The sequence below is a fragment of the Manis javanica genome, chromosome 10, assembly GCF_040802235.1.
Source record: "Manis javanica isolate MJ-LG chromosome 10, MJ_LKY, whole genome shotgun sequence".
In the NCBI taxonomy this organism is placed as follows: domain Eukaryota; kingdom Metazoa; phylum Chordata; class Mammalia; order Pholidota; family Manidae; genus Manis; species Manis javanica.
In genome coordinates, this window is record NC_133165.1 from 51950653 (window position 1) to 51969259 (window position 18607).

The 18607-nt window shown below is 51.0% G+C and overlaps 1 protein-coding gene across 3 annotated transcripts in view; it reads right to left on the bottom strand.

Annotated features, from left to right (window-relative positions):
• The window catches only part of POLR3E (RNA polymerase III subunit E), a 34658-nt gene that overhangs the window by 13643 nt on the left and 2408 nt on the right, over nt 1–18607 (bottom strand). Inside the window, exons 2-13 of one of the 3 annotated variants that reach the window (XM_036992383.2) lie at nt 15654–15727; nt 14287–14337; nt 11598–11675; nt 10701–10816; nt 10197–10279; nt 8414–8521; nt 8010–8059; nt 6308–6427; nt 5180–5265; nt 4837–4881; nt 4674–4765; nt 3588–3703 (exon numbers count right to left, since the gene is read on the bottom strand). In XM_036992383.2, coding sequence (XP_036848278.2) covers nt 3588–3703; nt 4674–4765; nt 4837–4881; nt 5180–5265; nt 6308–6427; nt 8010–8059; nt 8414–8521; nt 10197–10279; nt 10701–10816; nt 11598–11675; nt 14287–14337; nt 15654–15689 — 981 coding nt within the window. In that variant the 5' untranslated portion in view covers nt 15690–15727. Of the gene's footprint in view, nt 1–3587; nt 3709–4673; nt 4766–4836; nt 4882–5179; nt 5266–6307; nt 6428–8009; nt 8060–8413; nt 8522–10196; nt 10280–10700; nt 10817–11597; nt 11676–14286; nt 14338–15653; nt 15728–18607 lie in introns of those variants that run through there. The other 2 variants (XM_017673175.3, XM_017673176.3) reach the window with 2 other exon arrangements.

Consider the following 18607-nt stretch of genomic DNA (forward strand, 5'->3'; position numbering starts at 1 on the left):
TGTCACTATTTGCAGATGACATGATCTTGTACATAAAAAACCCTAAAGACTCCACACCAAAACTACTAGAACTAATATAGGAATTCAGCAAAGTTGCAGGATATAAAATTAACACACAGAAAGCTGTGGCTTTCCTATACACTAACAATGAACCAATAGAAAGAGAAATCAGGAAAACAATTCCATTCACAATAGCATCAAAAGGAATAAAATACCTAGGAATAAACCTAACCAAGGAAGTGAAAGACCTATACCCTAAAAACTACAAGACACTCTTAAGAGAAATTAAAGAGGACACTAACAAATGGAAACTCATCCCATGCTCCTGGCTAGGTGAATTAATATTGTCAAAATGGCATCCTGCCCAAAGCAATACACAGATTCTATGCAATCCCTATCAAATTACCAACAGCATTCTTAAATGAACTGTAACAAATAGTTCAAGAATTCATATGGAACCACCAAAGACCCCGAATAGCCAAAGCAATCCTGAGAAGGAAGAATAAAGTGGGGGGGATCTCGCTCCCCACCTTCAAGCTCTACTACAAGCCACAGTAATCAAGACAATTTGGTACTGGCACAAGAACAGAGAAACAGAACAGAGACTCAAGACATTAACCCAAAAATATATGGTCAATTAATATATGATTAAGGAGCCATGGACACACAATGGGGAAATGACAGTCTCTTCAACAGATGGTGCTGGCAAAACTGGACAGCTACATGTAAGAGAATGAAACTGGATCTCTGTCTAACCCCATTAACACAAAAGTAATTAACACAAAAGTAAATTCGAAATGGATCGAAGACTTAAATGTAAGTAATGAAACCATAAAACTCTTAGAAAAAAACATAGGCAAAAATCTCTTAGACATAAACATGAGTGACCTCTTCTTGAACATATCTCCCCATGCAAGAGAAACAAAAGCAAAAATGAACAAGTGGGACTATATTAAGCTGAAAAGCTTCTGTACAGCAAAGGATACCATCAATAGAACAAAAAGGTATCCTACAGTATGGGAGAATATATTCATAAATGACAGATCTGATAAAGGGTTGACATCCAAAATATATAAAGAGCTCATGTACCTCAACAAACAAAAAGCAAATAATCCAATTAAAAAATGGGCAGAGGAGCTGAATAGACAGTTCTCTAAAGAAGAAATTGAGATGGCCAACAGACACATGAAAAGATGCTCCACATCACTTGTCATCAGAGAAATGCAAATTAAAACCACAATGAGATATCACCTCACACCAGTAAGGATCACCACCATCCAAAAGACAAACAACAACAAATGTTGGCGAGGTTGTGGAGAAACGGAAACCCTCCTACACTGCTGGTGGGAATGTAAATTAGTTCAACCATTGTGGAAAGCAGTATGGAGGTTCCTCAAATTGCTCAAAATAGAATTGCCATTTGGCCCAGGAATTCCACTTCCAGGAATTTACCCTAAGAATGCAGCAGCCCAGTTTGAAAAAGACAGATGCACCCCCATGTTTATTGCAGCACTATTCACAATAGCCAAGAAATGGAAGCAACCTAAGTGTCCATCAGTAGATGAATGGATAAAGAAGATGTGGTACATATACACAATGGAATATTATTCAGCCATAAGAAGAAGACAAATCCTACCATTTGCAACAACATGGATGGAGCTAGAGGGCATTATGCTCAGTGAAATAAGCCAGGCAGTGAAATAAGATAAGTACCAAATGATTTCACTCATATGTGGAGTATAAGAACAAAGAAAAACTGAAGGAACAAAACAGCAGCAGAATCACAGAACCCAATGGACTAACAGTTACCAAAGGGAAAGGGACTGAGAAGGATGGGTGGGAAGGGAAGGATAAGGGCGGGGAAAAAGAAAGGGGGTATTACAATTAACATGTGTAGTGGGGTGGGGGCACGGGAGGGCTGTGCAACACAGAGAAGACGAGTAGGGATTCTGCAGCATCTTACTATGCTGATGGACAGTGACTGTAATGGGGTTTGTTGGGGGGACTTGGTGAAGGGGGGAGCCTACTAAACATAATGTTCTTCATGTAATTGTAGATTAATGATACCAAAATAAAAAAATAAAAAAGGCACCTTTGTCCATTTGCAACAACATGGATGGAGCTAGAGGGTATTATGCTCAGTGAAATAAGCCAGGTGGAAAAAGACAAGTATCAAATGATTTCACTCATATGTGGAGTATAAGAACAAAGAAAAAACTGAGAGAGCAAAACAGCAGCAGACTCACAGAACCCAAGAATGGACTAACAGTTACCAAAGGGAAAGGGACTGGGGAGGATGGGTGGGAAGGGAGGGATCAGGTGGGGGGAAGGGGGCATTATGATTAGCATGTATAATGTGTGTGGGGGCACGGGGAAGGCTGTATAACACAGAGAAGACAAGTAGTGAATCTACAGCATCTTACTACGCTGATGGACAGTGACTAATGGGGTATGTGGGGGGGACTTGGTGATAGGGGGAGTCTAGTAAACATAACGTTCCTCATGTAATTGTAGATTAATGGTACCAAAAAAAAAAAAGACATGACTAATTAATGCCACTGAGGGTTTTTTTCCTATCAGTCATAATACAATTTATAGATTCGGCATATAAACCAGAAAAAAAAAAAAAAAAGGCACCCTTGTTTCCTCCCGGGTACCAGGGACATAAGGGAGAGTCGAAACAGCCGCTGCCCCCTTGGAACTGACAGTCCAGTGCAGTAGGCACTAGACTATTGGAAGAATCACAGAAATACTGAAAGATATCACACTCCAAAGTCAAGATTCTCAATAGGATACATAAAAAGAAATTCACACTTGACATGCCTTAATAAACTGGGAAGACAAAACAACAGAAAATCTTAAAAGCAGCCAGAGGGAAAGAGAGGTCACTAACTTTCAAGGGAACAAGTATTAGTAGACTAGCAGTCAGAACACAATGAAACTCTATTAATGTGTGGAAGGAAAACAATCTAGAATTATACCCTTTGTAACAATACCCCTTCAAGAACAAATAGACATTTCCAGATTAAAAAAAAAAATACAAGGAAATTCATTTCCAGACATTTCTATATAAACAAAACCCAAGGAAACTCAGAAAAGGAAGGAATGGTGAGCAAAAGAAAAAGGTAAATCTGTAAGCAGATCTAAAGAATATATATTGATAATGTGTTGTGGGGTTTTAAATATATTAAAATACACAAATACAAGGACAAAGAAAAAAACTGAAGGAGCAAAACAGCAGCAGACTCACAGAACCCAAGAATAGACTAACAGTTGGGAGAACACATGAGTTGGGAGGAGGATAAATATATTCTAAGGTCTTTGATTTAACCTGGATGAAGGTGAAAAGCAGCGATTAATAAAGTGCTAAATCATGAGCAGTATGCTGAAATATGGAGTAGTAAAGAAAAGATGACTTCCAAATTAGCAAGAAAAATACAGCAATAAAAAGAATCCAGTAAAAGGTAAAAATTAATATTAAGCACAATGTAGGTGGCACAAACAGCACAATGGGAGATTTAAACACCAAACACCAGTAATTTCTGAATGGATTAACTGCCCACATTACGGACTACACGTGTATTTACCTCTTCACCACCCAGTTTCCTTGGACTAACATCGCCACCTTCTGGATGCCACGCAGAACTGCCACGGAGTCGATGGAGGGGCCCAGGAGGCTCATCAAGTTGGCAAAAGGCATGACCTTCACTGAGGAGGACGCGGGAGATAGCAGGAGACATCGGACAATCAGACAAGGGATGAAAGGCCCTTCCCTCAAGCTCACATGATAACCCAAGCATGTGAATAACGACAGCGTGAGTAACTGTTAACAGCTCACACTCAATGGCTGCTTACTGAGTGTGCATCTCACTGAGTCCTGGAGGAAAGACCCCAAAGGAAGAAAGCCTGAGGAAGAAAACTCTTACCACTCAGGCCCAGAAAGGTTTCAAAGCCCACCTGTGAGCACTTGGCTAGTAAGTGGCAGAGGCAGGATTCGAACCCAGACCATCTTGAACCAGAATTCAATCTCATAGCCACTGTGCTCTGCTGACCCACAACCACCTGAGGCTCCAGCCCAAGAGAGCACGGCTGGGGCTGGGGAACGTCCACGGTGCTCTGCAGGAAAGCCAGCGGCCTGGTCCCCTGGCAGCCCAGGCCCAGCAGGGAGCTCCCCTCTCTACTCAGACCCCACAGACCCCTGAATTGGCATCTCAGAGGAAGAGGCCAGGGCCTGGGATCAGCTTGAGGTCCAAGGTTCACATCTGCCCCAAAGGTTCTGGCCCCAAGCCCTCTAAGAAAAGGAGACCAGTCTCTACTGGGTGGAGCCTGGTGAGGGTGACACAACATGCAGGCAGAGGCCTCATCCCCGTACATCCCCATCTCAGCCCCCAGGAGCAATTTGAGTCCCCTTTTATAGACAAACTAGGGCCCAGGAAGGTCAGTGAGCTGCCGCAGCTCACCCAGCAGGGGCGTGGTGGGGGCAGCAAGGAACTGGAACCTGTCTGGGGAAGCCTGCCCGCCACTGCAGAGCCTTCCTCCCAGTGGACGGAGTTGTAAAGCTGGGCAGGCTCTGGGCAGCAGGGGCCTCTGGCCACGTGCCTTGGTCCTCAGCCTGTCCCAGACTCCATTTCCCCAGGAGGCGGTAGGGCTGGGAGGCCATCCAGACCACCCACCATTCTTCATCAGGATCTTGATCTGATCGGCCAGGGGCAGGGTGCGCAGCTGGGCCATGGACAGCACATTGCTGGGGGCCACGGGTTTGTCTCTGTTGAAAACAAAGGTGATGGTTTAGAGGAAGTGGAGAGGGGGCGTGGGGTCCAACCCACCTCTACTCACTTCTCCTCTTCCTGGCTGGGTGGCATCAGCATCATGAGGTACTCGCTGCGGGGGGAGAGGGTGAGTCAGCAGCTCCCGGGGCCCTGTCCCTGCCCCGCCCCTGCCTATGTACCCAGGCTGCAGCCTCCCAGTGAGGGATGGATAGACGCTTGTCCCCAAACCCCCCCAAACCCCTGCAACTCACAGAGAAAGGAGGGCCATCTCTTCTCGCACCCACCCTCCTGACCTTCTCTGGAGGGTAGTGGGCCCTCTCCCGTGTCCCTCCCCAACGGGCACAGTCCCCGGGGCCAGTGTCAGGCCCCGCAGCCCCCAGGACTGAGGATGCTGGCTGGGCCAGTCCCACCTGGGCGACTTGACAAGCTCCGTGTTCTCCACCCCGCTGGAGCTCTGGCACAGCAGGTACTGGCGCTCATGCTCAGAGCGGCTGTCCTGTTGGGAGGGGGAACCTCAGCTGCCGCCCCAGGCCTATGTCCCCAAGCCCTCTGCCACCCACAGTTCTCACCCCTGCATCACCCTCTATTCCAGCCCCACACTGTCCTGCCCCAAGGCTGGCCACAAGATCACGTCCAGCCTCCTGAGCTGGACGCGATCCTGTGACGTGGCCTCAACCAGCTACGGCTCTGGCTTTATGACTACAGCACCAGCACCATGCCTCGACGCCTGCCTGTGATACAGGAAGACTAAGGGCAACGATAAAAATAACATCTAACATTCACTGAACACCTACTGTGTTAGGCTCTGTTCCAATGGCTGTATATGTACATCAAGTCACCTCATCTTCAAAATAACTCTAGATGAAGTCAGGGACTATTATTATTATTATTCCCATTTTACAGAAAAGCAAACAGGCTCAGAGAGGTGAGGTAACTTGCCTAAGGTCACACACTAGGAAAGAGCAGACCTTCTGGATGCCTGACCCTGAGACTAAGGCCCTGTCAACACAAATCTCTTTTAGGAAGTTTCCAGAGAAATCAGGAGTTGCTTCTCCCTGAGAAAAATGTTGGAAAGCCCTAGGCTACGGTGTCTTTGTGAGCTCAATACACTCAATACACAGCTTCAAGGATCAGGTTCTAAGGCAACACAGGAGATGAAAACTGAGTAACAACTGCCCTTGGCAGGCACATGGTGAGCTCAGTCATGGAACAGATGGACCATTCTCCTTGGAGTGCCTTTGTTTGAGACCATGATGCACAAAAATATGTCCCCACACCAGCCCCATGCCGAGCCCAGCAGGATGCTTCCACCGTGGGGGCACTACAACCCCCCTACGCAGGGAGATGGCAGGATAGGGATGCCTGCAACCCCTTCTAGGGGGACAGCAGACTCACTCCTCAATCTCACGCGCCCTCGGGGGCACACCCCACGTGGAATGGCTGGAGCAGAGAACAGGCTGCCCACAGGGCTTTACACCTCTCCTGTGGAGCCACCAAGGCCCTGCTGGCCCATGAGCTCAGAAAGCAGATGAGCTCACCCGCAGGCCGTAGTAGTGCAGATGGACCCAGGGCTCCTCGGCATGCTTCTTCTGCAGGAATTCATAGGACTGCACGCGGCGCTGGCGGGCCTGCTCCGACTCAGGCCTAGAGAAGCGTACCTGGGAGTTGGGGTGGGGGGGGTCACAGCCTCAGACTGGGACCCTTCCTGGGCTACTGCCCCAGTGCCCACCAGCAGGCCAGGGTACCCCATCTAGGGTCTTCCCGCTCCCACCTCCCTTCATTTCCCAACACAGGTCTTTAAAATTCAGTTCCAACCATGTCCCTCTCTGGGACCCAACAGGCTGGGGAGCACCTTTCCCTTGCTTCTGCGTGCCCAGCACCCAATCCATTTCTACTCCCACTAGTCACAGTGCCCCCATTTTCCTTTGGGAAGACTCCCAGTTTCCCTTCAGTCTGGGGAGATAATACCCCACCCCCTGCCCCCATCCCCCCAGGTTCCCAGCTCAGGAGTGGTCATGTGACTCAGACCTGGACAATCTGAGCACCAAATCCTCTTAGCCACAGGGGCTGGTTCAGGGTTGGCCAAGCCAATGAGTCCAGTCTGGGGACTTTAGTTAGAAGGTATGAGAAAGAAGTTTCTTTTCCCCTGGGGTCTTGGAAACTGGGAAGATGTGAGCCTGGAGCTGGGACAACTCTCTGTACCACTGGGGACAGACACCCTGCCTGAGAAAGGGTCCACAAAAGGAAGACAGAACCTGGAGATGGAGATGGAGAAACCAGGTCTCAATGACAGTCTGAACACCTGAATTCAGCCATTCCTGAAGCTACCCTTCAACTTTTCAGTAACATTCCATTTGTGGCTCAAGCCTGGGGATCTGGGTTTCTGCTGCTCAGAGTCCAGATGGAGCCAAGCCCTGACTCACCTCTCCTGTGACTGGCACCTGGTCCAGGGGCGGTGGCAGGGTTACAGAATCCTGTATTCTCTACAGGGCCTTTAAGGCACACAGGTCTAAGAATGCCTTGGTAAACGAGGGCCAGTGAGTCCTCAAGAAGGGAAGGAGGCATCTCCAGTCATCCAACAAGCTACCGAGAGGACAGGATGAGCGCCACTGCCCCCACACCGGTTATGCCCACGTTCACCAATCTCTAAGGACGTGCAAACATTCACCACAAATTTAGCCACACCTGCGCACCATCTGCATAGAGTTCGTGCCATTTTTTCTTTAAATACTCATTTTAACCTAAATATGCTTTACTAGGGAAACTATGAACCATTAAGTGGAAGGTCAATATTTCTTCTAATAATCTTTAAAATACGGGCATAACACATTAAGATAAAAACTTTTCATCTGTGTACCACTGAAAAGAGAATTACACAGTTCATTAACACAGGGTTTTGGCACCATTAAGAGGCACCACGGGCCTCATGGCATAGACTATATCTGCAGGTTCCCTGAGCTTCCCGGGGCCTGGCTTCCTCTTCCCAGGCAATTCCAGCCAAGCCCAGGACCCACCTCTCACACACACCCAGGGCTGCCATCCTGTTTACAGCTGAGAAAACTCAAGCTGGGCAGAAGTTAGAGAGCCCAGCAAGAAGGCTCTAAAGGACAGACACAGTTTTTGTATCTTTCTCCCCAGAAACCATTCCGTGTAAACCGGCCCCTTGTCTCAGGCAGCTGGGCTACAAAGTCGGCCTTCTGCCTTCCAGGCCACACCCTCCCTCTCGGGGCCAGAGCTCACCGTGATCTGTTTCACATCTTCTTCTGCCTCGTCCTGCGAAGAGTCTCCAGCTGCAAGGAACGGTAAGTGCTACCTGCAGCCTCTGGTGGAGCCCCCAGCTGCCCACTCTCATCACCCAACCAGGGAGGCCTCAAGCAGGGGTGTCTGTGAATTCACCTTCTAAACATAGGAGTTCCATGTTGGTAGTTCTCAACTGGGGGCAATTTGTCCCCCAGGGGGCATGTGGGGGTGCGTGGGCATTTCTGGTTGTCAGGACTGTGGAGGTGGGTGTCCCTGGCATGCAGTGGGTAGAGGCCAGGGATGCTGCTAAGCAGCCTGTAATCAGTCCCTTCAATACTTTCCCTGTGACCGAGCCATCCCACCGAGATGTAGACAGACAGCACAACTGGAGGTCCAGAGCTCACCCTCATTGGCCGCCTCCCTCTCTCGGTGCTTGGCATCCGCCTTATCCAAGTAGGAGAAGCTGGGCCGTAGCTGCAGGATGCCATGTAAAGGTGTCAGGTGGAGCTCACCTGGCAGGGTAAGAAGGACTTGGACCTGATGCTAGAAACTGGGGCCAGCCCACCCAGTTAGGCTCAAGGCCTCAGTCCACTGCCAAGCACCTCCCACTTCTGCTCCAGCCCCAGTCCTAGAATCTTGGGACCACCAGGCAAAGGGCCATTCCAAACTCTACTTGGGATACAGCAAGGATCAGGACACAAACCCACTCTCCTGCTCAAGCTCCTCCCTTACGGCCAGCCTGCCTGCTGGCCCTGCTCTGCAAGCTGTCCAAGTTCCCCCAGCCCTGGTCCCCACTCCCTCCACCACACCACGCAACCCACCCACCCCAGACACACACCGCCCCTCCCTGCCAGGCCTCTGCCAGGCCACCCGCACTGCCCCCTGCCCACCCAGATTTCCTCCTCTTTTCATTTTTCTACTTCCAAATCCCACCCGCCCCATTCAGAAGTCTGCTAGGGAAAACGAGGCTGGCAAAGGGCCCTGGGTGGAGCCAGGTGGAAGGGTGCCTATAGAGTACCCATGAAGAGCATGACTTTTCCTGTTGAATTAGCCCCATGCACTGGGAGGCAAGATAATCAATTTCAATCAAACCAATGTAGGCATGAAAGAAGTCAGATGCCAGGGCTCTGTCTAGGTGGCCTGGTAGAAGCTCTCTGGACGGCAGGGAGCAGAAGGCTTGAGACAAGGAGTAAATAAGTGAATTCCTGGCTTCAAGGAATGTGGCTTTAAAGAACTTGGGACAGTTTCAGAATCAAAGAATTTAGATATTTGACACTACTTTTGATTCTATGCTAGTTTCCTAAGTGTTCAAATTAATTTCTTTTACTGCTTTATAAACTCTCAATACTTACAGTACCTTGTATTTTTTAGTGGCTCTTTTGAGACATAATGCACATGCCATATAATTTACCATGTTAAGCACGTGATTCAGTGGGCTTAGTATCAGAGGCATATAACCAACACCACAGTTTAAGAACATGTTCATCACCCCCCAAAAAAACCGTGCCCCTATCAGCAGCCACTCCCCATTCCACTCTCCCCCGGCCCCTGGCGACCATTAATCTGCTTTCTGTCTCCATGAATTTGCCTATTTTGGGCATTTTGTATGAATGGAATCATTCAGTATGTGGTCCTTTGTAACTGGCTTCCTTCGCTTAATGTTTTCAAGGCTCACCCATGCCAGACTGTGTGGCTCAGAACTTCATTCTTGATATGGCCAACAGCATTCCACTGCATGGCTTTTCCACATTTATCCATGTGCTTATCAGCAGATGGACATTTGGATCATTTCCACTTTTTCAGTATCACAAATAATGCTACTATCAACATCTGCATGTGTACAAGTTTTGTGTGGAGATACATTTTCATTTTTCATTTCTCTTGGATAGGTGTCATCTAGGAATGGAGTTGCTGGGCCATAAATACCTTGTATTTAAAAAAAATTCTACTGCCTATCTCAAAAGTTATGCTGTGAGGATGTCTGTGTCCCAGGAGGACAATGACCTTGGAAGCAATGTCTAGCCAGAAGTCCCTAGAGTGGCCAGTTCAAGTCCCTGACAACCTGTTATTTCCATAAGCAGGTGTCCAGCATTTGAGGGAGGAGGGGGCTGGATACGAGGCTAGGGAAGGCCGTCCCCGTCCCAGTCCCATGAGCCATGGCAGCCCGGGATGTTCAGCTGCAGGTACCTTGTCTGTAGAGTGCAGCGGCGTAACGGGATGTATTATTGGTGGTCTGGGAGGAGCAGAACGTCTGCTTGTCCATCAGCTTCCTGAGAGCACAGGGAGAACGTGTCAGGAGGAAGGAAGCTCCAGACCTAGGGCCTGGCAAGCTCAGCCTCCACCCCAGACACATTCTGAAGTCCAATAGCCAGGGCTGAGGCTACAGACAGGATACATGAGCCTCAGGAGGGGAGCCAGGGAAGAGGAAACCCAAGACCTTCTTTGTGGCCCAAGAGACAGGTAGTGGGTGTGAGCACCAGCTCCCATCAAGGTGCCTCAGAAGAACAGGTCAGAGCAGCCATGTCAGCAGGGAAGATGTTTCCCACAGGGAATGGCCTGCACCAGGCAGGCCCAGCCATGCAAGGGGGGGCTTCCCAGCAAAAGTATATGAGAGCCTAGATGTCCTAAGGCCTTTGGAAGGCTCCTGAAACACAGTGACACTCAGAAGCCCTGGGGCCCCCAGGAACTCACGAGGAGTACGTGCTGGTCTCGTCGGCACAGGCACCATCCACGTTCAGTGCAATCTGCTCCCCTTTGCTGCGACAATAGTTGGGATTCAGGGTGTCGATGGCCATCTCAAGCTCTACCTGGAGGTATCAAGCACCCCCACCAACTATGAAGACCCCCCAAGGCCACCCCAACCCTGCCATGGTCACCCCACCAGTCCCTGCCAATTCTGGCCCTGCCCACAAGCAGGACTGACCCATGCCTCTGCTCCAGGGCCCCTGGGCTTCAGTCTATACCCGAGGCCACAAACCCAAATTCTAACAGAAAGCCCAGAGTGCTTTTCTTATTTTGGGGGGGCCAGGGGCCTGCAGGGTGATTTCATGTAGTAGCTTTATCCTCCCCACTCTACTGCCCAAAATCTAAATTAGGTACCAACATTTAAAAATCAAGAGATTTTCCCATAAAAACCCATACTGCCAACTTCTTTTGCACAGCCAGCGGAACTGGCGACCCGGAACAGCACCTCCCCGTGACAGTGGGGCAGGGGCCGCAGCTGCCCCAGGTCGGGCCGCCTCCTCTGATTCTCTTGGTCCCATCATCCATCCCTTTCAGACTCAGGTCCCCCATGCCAAGGACTGCTTCACACCGGCCCCTACCTTCTCTGTGAGCATGAGCTCCCCCGCCCCGGCCACCCCCTCCCAGCCTCTCATTCCTCCTGCGCCTCTCTGGAGCTGCCCACACTTCTTTCTGGGAACTCTTTCTTTCCTCAGTTTGCAAGGCCCTGCAAGCTACTGTTCTCCTAACTCTCCAATCGCTCCTTCTCTGGGCTTCCAGTCCCCAAAGGGCCGATCTCCCCACCACCATCATCTCACCCGTATCACCCCTCCCCTCCTCCACCTCCACCAGACAGGGCAGCCCCACCTTCTGCTGCTTGGGCTTGATCTTGGCCGAGAGGTGCGGAATGTCGTCGTAGGTCATCGAGGCTGGACGCACAGGGTACTGGGGAGGAAAAGGGAGCTGTCATCCACCCTGCCCAGCCCGTGCCAGAGCCGGGTCTCCGCCTGCACCCGACTCTCATTGGCCCCACATGGCCTCCTTCCAGAGGGCAACTGTCAGATGTCTGTGACTTCCAAGGGACACGCCTCAGTTTTGGGTACCCAAACAGGCCCCACGCACAGCACCCTGTGGGCTCTGCTGACCTGCAGAGCCCCGCCATGGGCGTCCAGAGTAAGGTCTAACTCTAGCTCTACCTGCTGTCCAGGCAGAGGAGGACCCGTGTGATGCGACCACAGGGAACACAGGGAGGATGCGCCGGGGATTCGCTGCCCCACTCCCTCTCTCTCCCTTCACTTGTATGTGTGAACTTCTCCACACTGCAGAGTCGAAGAGAGAGGAGAGCTGGTCCACCTGACCTGCTCACAGAGCTCCTGTGCCACAGTGTTACCACGTGCGGAGTCATTTTTGCTGCCCATGCTGACTGCTCTGAACACGCGGGGGCGCCTCTCCTCCTCCCACGCTGTCTGTGTGCTCCTGGGTGCGTGGATGCGGCACGGTTTGGGCCGACGCTCAGAAGGCCCTGGCCGTCACCGCCAGTTCCACAGCCTCTGAGGCGAGCCCGGGGAGACACAGATGTGTGTAAAGTGAGCCCTCCTTTTGGGGCTGTCTCAGATCAGCTAACGTTCCAGCCTAAGGAAATGGTTATTTCCTAAAAGCTCACTCAAATAGCAACAGTGACTCCTCCTTGCTTCCTGGCGGGAGCCTGGGGCCCAACTGGTCAGGCTTAAGCCCGTGAAAAGGGCCTGGGCTAAGGCAGCCTCAAGCACAACAGCCCAGAGAACCCCTGGTCGGCCAAGGCCCAGGGCAGCTCTACCATCTCCTGACCTCAGTCTGGGCAAGGGGCTGCCGCAGGGCAGAGTCTAGAATTAGACAGGCCTGGGCTCTGGTCCTAGCTCTGCCCCTTGCACCTTGCGTCCTCAGGCAGGCCCCTGGCTCTGCGAGGATGTGTGTCCTCATCTCCCAGGGCCACTGCGAGCAGGGAGTGAGGCAGGGAGTGAGGCTAACACAGCTGATGTGCCAGCACCCCGTGAGCACAGGGTCACTGTCCCCACCACCAGTTCCACCACCACTGTGCAGTGAGAAGGCCCAAAGAGCAGGCCCCCGGCCCCAAGGCCTATACAGGCAAACCCAGGGTGACAGATGTTGGGCCACTTGTCAGCACGTGCTTGGAACCCTGCTACTGCTGCCCTGTCCCAGGCCCCCTGTGCAAGCTACTAGCCTCCCTGTGCCTTGTTTTCTCATTTGCAATATGGGGACAAAAATACTTAATAAAAAAACCCTCGTCATTGGGAATGTAAAATGGTACAAAGCAGTCTGTCAGTTCCTCAAATTATTAAATGTAGAGCTTCCATATGACCCAGCAATTCCAATACTAGGTCTATGTCCAAGAGAAATGAGGACACATGTCTACACAAAGACTTGTACAAAGATGTCTACAGCAGCATTATTCATAATAGCCAAAAAGTGGGAACCCAAGTACACAGCAATAGATGCATGGATAAACAAAATGGGGTAACTATACCCATACCAGGGTACACCCTGGTGATCCCAGAAGAAGGAATGGTATACTGACACATGCTGTAACGTGAGTGAACCTTGAACCTATTGAGCTAAGTGAAATAAGCCAGTTCACAAACACACAATGTATAATCCTATTTACAAAAAAATGCCCAGAATAGGCAAATTCATAGAGAGAGAAAACAGGTTAATAGCTGCCTAGGGCTGCAAGTGGGAAGGGCAGCGGGAGAGATGTGGGCCAAAACTGTCCTAAAACAGACTATGGTGCTCGGTGCACAACCCGCGTGCATAGACTGAGGTCCATTGCATTACACTCGCATTATACCCCTAGGTGGGGGAGTTGTTTGGTATGTGAGTTAGACCAGGTGAAGGGGTTTTATTACAATAGTAACCACCACAAGGTATTTGTGGGAGGAGGTGGGTGACATAGGTTGAGTGCTTTCAACATTGTCTGCCTACAGTCCATGCTCAGTACTGGGAGCCACTAGGATAAGCTGTAGGCCCAGCAGACAGGGAGGGAGCAGGGGTACCTGGGGCACTCACAGCTGGCACGACAGGGGCTCCGGGACATGGCCCAGAAAGCCCCTCTCTGCCCCTCTTCTCAGGGCCAGCTCTGTGCTGGGCAGGGTTCTGAACACTTTACTATGGATTCACCCAATCCCCCGGGGGTCCTACAAGGCAGGTACTATTATTCCCACTATTCTGCAAATGAGGAAACTGAGGCACAGAGAGATTAAGGAACTTGTCCAAGGGCTCACAACTAAGTCGCAATGGAGCTGGGCCTCGCCAGTGGCAGTCTGCCCCTGGACCCACGCTCTAACCACTACACCGTCCCACCTCGAGCAGCTGCCCTGGTTTACCCGTCATTGGGATGAGAGACCACCGACCCATCTGCCTGCGAAAGTGGGAAGATGGCTCTTATCACACACTCTGCACCAAGAGCCCTAAGTGAGGCTGAGGCTTTGCACCGCTCCTCGCCCAGCACCCACCACCCACCATTTGCATGTTTCCCCTTTACCTCAGGTCCCGTAATTACCTGAAACAGATAGAGCCTCTCTGCCAGACTTTTGGCCAAGTACACGTCGATCTGGGAACAAGGGAAGAAGACTTAAATAGGAGACAGAACCTGGTGCCTGCCCTGCCCTCCAATTTCAGGTAAGGCATAGTGGCTCTGAGAGGCAGTCTGGGGGAGGGAAGAGCTAGGCTTTTGCTGGTAACAAGGGAACCAAGTCTCCAATCTGGATGCATTCAGGGCCCCCTCCCTACAGCTCCCTGGGGGACCAGGTGAGCATTCACCCGGCCCCCTCCAAGGTCACTATGACCCAATAAAAATGCACCTTCCTAGGGCTGCTCACATCAGGATGTAGCCTGGGGCTGTATTAAACGGTTTTTCAGATGGGGAGCCCTTACCTAGCCATCACACTGCCTCCCTGTGCCCCCCACCTGCCCCTGAAGGGCCTGACACCCTGTTGTAAGGTGGGCTGCAAACCCCTCCAAACTGACCTGGCTCCTTCTTCCTTCTCAACACTAACCACCCACCACCCAATTGTGCAGCAGTTTACCTTCCTGCTTCCTAGCTCTTCATGAGAACTATGTTCTCTCCCACCACCAGGACTTAAAGATGAGTTGAAGGGTCATCAGGAACAGGGGAGGCACGTGTGAAGGGCATTCTGTAGGCAGCGGTGACCGCATGTGCAAAGGCCCTCAAGCTCTAGGCTGTGTCCTAATCTGGGCTGACTCTGAAACCTACCTCCCCATCATCTGCAGGTCGAGACGCCTTTCCTGTCAGCCTCACCACATAGACCTTAAACTTCCCTAGGGCAGGACGCTGCCTCCCTCACTGTCACTGCCCCCAGCACAGTGGATCCAGCGAACAACAGCTGAACGACAACTGGGCAAGCCCAGGAAGGAGGCGAGGGTGTGCAAACCCATCCTTTCATTCAACAAATGGTCATGGAGGATTACGTGCCAGGCACTGAATTTGGCTTTGTGGACACAGTGGCGAACAGAACAAAATCGCTTGCTCACAAAGCTTACATTCCAGGGGAAGAAGCTTATGTCTAGGGGCTGATAAGTGCTGTGGCCAAGTACAAAGTATGGTCAAAGTAGGGGGCTGAGGATGCTGGGGAGCGGGGCAGGAGAAAGGCACACGAGGATGGGTGGTCAGAGACATGGTGACCACTGGTTCAGATGCCTGCAGGAAGTGAGGAGCTCGGTCAGGCAGGTGTCTGAGAGAGAAGGGCTCCAGGCAGAGGGAATGGCCAGGCCTGGGCGGCCTGTGGCTGCCAGCAGGTCCCCGGCTGACCTGAGGACCGATGGAAGGGCCCCAGCCCCACCACTTGCAGTCCTGGGCCCAGGTATTTCTTTCGGGCAGTGCTGGTAAAGGTGGGGACCAGCAGTTACCTCCTGCACGACTGGGTCATCCTCTTCATTGGCCATACTAGGGCGCAGCCGGCTGTGCAGTCCTCAGACTCGATCTGCAAGGGACAATGAGAGACCTGGATGCCGGACAATGGTTCAGCCAACACTTCTGGGCTCCTCTTCTGTGACAGGCCCTGTGTGCTGGGAGGGAAGAGCCTGAGGCAAACAGAAACCCACCTTCTCTCTACATCTTCCATGGAGTCAATAACACACAGCCAACTATTTACCCCAGGAGCCAAAAAAAAAAAAAAAGAAGAGAGAAAGAAATGAAACATGGGTGCAAACTGGTGGGCCAGAGGCACCACATGTTGGCTGCACTATGGGAAAGAATAAATGACCAGTGTTCAGGGTTCTTGACCACTCACAATGAAGGGGCTGGAGGCTGCCAGGCAGGGGCTGGAGGCTGGCTGGTTTACAGCCGTGATAAAAACACCCGAAAACAAATTGGGGAGCTTTTAAGTCCAACATCCAATGGGAAGAGCAAGCAAACAATCCCAAGGCTCTCCAGGGCGACTGTTGCTGATACTTGACTTTCAAACCCAACCTTGAGTGACATGACTCTCTTCTGTGTGTGTGTGTGTGTGTGTGTGTGTGTGTGTGTGTGTGTGTATCTAAAAATGACCCTCTGCTTTTCTCTAATGTATTCAACACAACAATCCTGTGAGGTGGCTAGATTGTGCCCATTTTATAATGGGGGGCTGGAACTCAGGGACACTTTAGGTGTCTTACTCAAAGCCACATAGCAAGCAAGAGAACACACTCGACTTCAAAGCCAGGCTGGCTGACGGAGGGGAGGACCTTCCTGCTGGGAGAGGAGGGGGCAGGGGCAGAGGAGGGGAGGAGGATGCTGGATCTGGACCTTGAGAGATAAAAGGATTTGGGGCAGCCAAACACAGGGGAAGAGGGCCTCCAGGTGACAGGAAGAACCTCAAATGCCTGGAGGAGGGAAGGCTGCAAGTCTCCTAGGCAGAAGGTGAGTAATTCAGCTGGGCTGACCCTCAGCATTCCCAAAGGAAGGGATGATCACAGTTAGAAAGGCACCTGGACATCCCCAGACCTCCTCTTTTGGGTAAGACCATCATGATTTTTGTCTTATCTTACTGAACAGGGGAGTATGTAATATTTAAAACGGTATAATACCTTCACCATGGGTGAGATTCAATATCATCTAAGCCCCTCACCAGAGCCACACCACCTGAAATCATCTCCCCGATTCCAGCAAACTCAGTGTTGGTCTCAGCCTTGATGCCTCCCTTCCTTTCATCCTGTACCAGCAAATCCTGAGATTTCTACCTTCCAAGTTTATCTGGAATCTGGCCAGCCCAGTCCAGTGAGAGAGACAGAGAGAGAGAGAGAGAGAGAGAGAGAGAGAGAGAGAGAGAGAGAGAGAGAGAGAGAGAGAGAGAGTCCCATCTCACTCCTGGCTGTAACAGCCAAAGTCTTGAAGAACACCCCCTCACCCTGCCCCTTTACCTCTCAGACCCCATCTCCCAAAGGCCTCCTTCCCTCCTCTCTGAGCCCCGTGCCCCACCCACTCTGGGCCTTGGAACTGCTCTTCCCCCCACAGCCTCTGGCTCCCTCTCTCCCTCACCTCTTCCAGGTCTTCGCTTCATCACTAAGACCCCCATCCGCCCTTTTCAACACTGCAACACCCTGGCCCCCCACTGTGTTCCCTGCTCTGGTTTTCCCCACAATGCGTATTACCATGTTCAAGTTTACAACTCTGTCCCTGCTGCTGCTAAGCCATAAACTACATGAAGACAGAGGTTTGGGTCTATTTGTCCCTCGCTGTATCCCAGTGCCTAGCACACAGCAAGCACTCAATATGTATATGCTGTCTGAATAAATGAACCATGGGAACGATGAATAGAGAGCTGTTTGAGTAAGGTAGATATGGGTGTGGGGGGTTGAAAAAGCAGACTAGAGGGAAGCAGGCTACTGCAACAGTTAGCAGGTGGGAAGTGGGATGCAAATCAAAAGCCCCAAACTGAAAGGTGCCTGCTGCTGCCCAGAGAGAGGGCAAAGGATGGGAGAGCCCAGGACCCCACCCCATCTGTACCGGCTGCCAAGGGCCACAGACTATGTCAAGCACCCACCTTCCCTGCAGCTTGCTCGGTGGACACCTGAGAGATCGGAGACTTCCAGACGAGTGAGGGAACAGATCGTATGTACTAACAGGTTGCAGCCTGGGAGGTTCCCACAGTGCAGAAACAGGCTTTCTCTGCCCTTGTGCCACTGGCCTCCCCAGTCACCGAGGAGCTCAGGCAGGATGAGGCAGCCTTGAGCTGACACTCCTCCCTCCAACAGTACATCTAACTGGGTTAAGGCCAGGGTTATCATCACCTCCCTTCATCCTCACAGCCTGTATCATCCAAGTTAGAGACTTTCAAAAGTTTTCAGCCTGAGACCCACAGTAAGAAATCCGTTTCACATAAACAACCCACATTATACATTCAACTGCATAACTAAAACAAGGTTTCACATAACTGTAATTGTGATCAGTTATGTTTTCTACCCTCACTCATTAAAATAAAAAATGCTGGCTATAATCCCCACTAAGTTGATTTTATTTCCTACTAATAAATCTCGATCTGCAATTTGAAAAGTACTGCCCCAACACGTCTCCCCATGGCCCCTTGTTACCTCCAAATCGTCCCAGAAACAGCCAGCGTTGTCCTTGCAAAAAAAGCAGATCATATCATTCTCCCGCTCAAAACCCTTCAACTGCCACAGAATAAAATCCAAACTCCTTTTCATGGCCCCAAGGCCCTGTATGATTCTGCCTCTGCTTCTACCCACTTGGCCAAGTGCCACTTGCCAGGCCTCCAATGGCCTGTCCCAGGAGCCTGTGTGCTCACCTGTTCCCTCCAAGTCCTTCTGTGGCTGGCTCTTTTTCATCCACTGTCACCAGGCAGCCACCGCCACTGCCCCCTCCA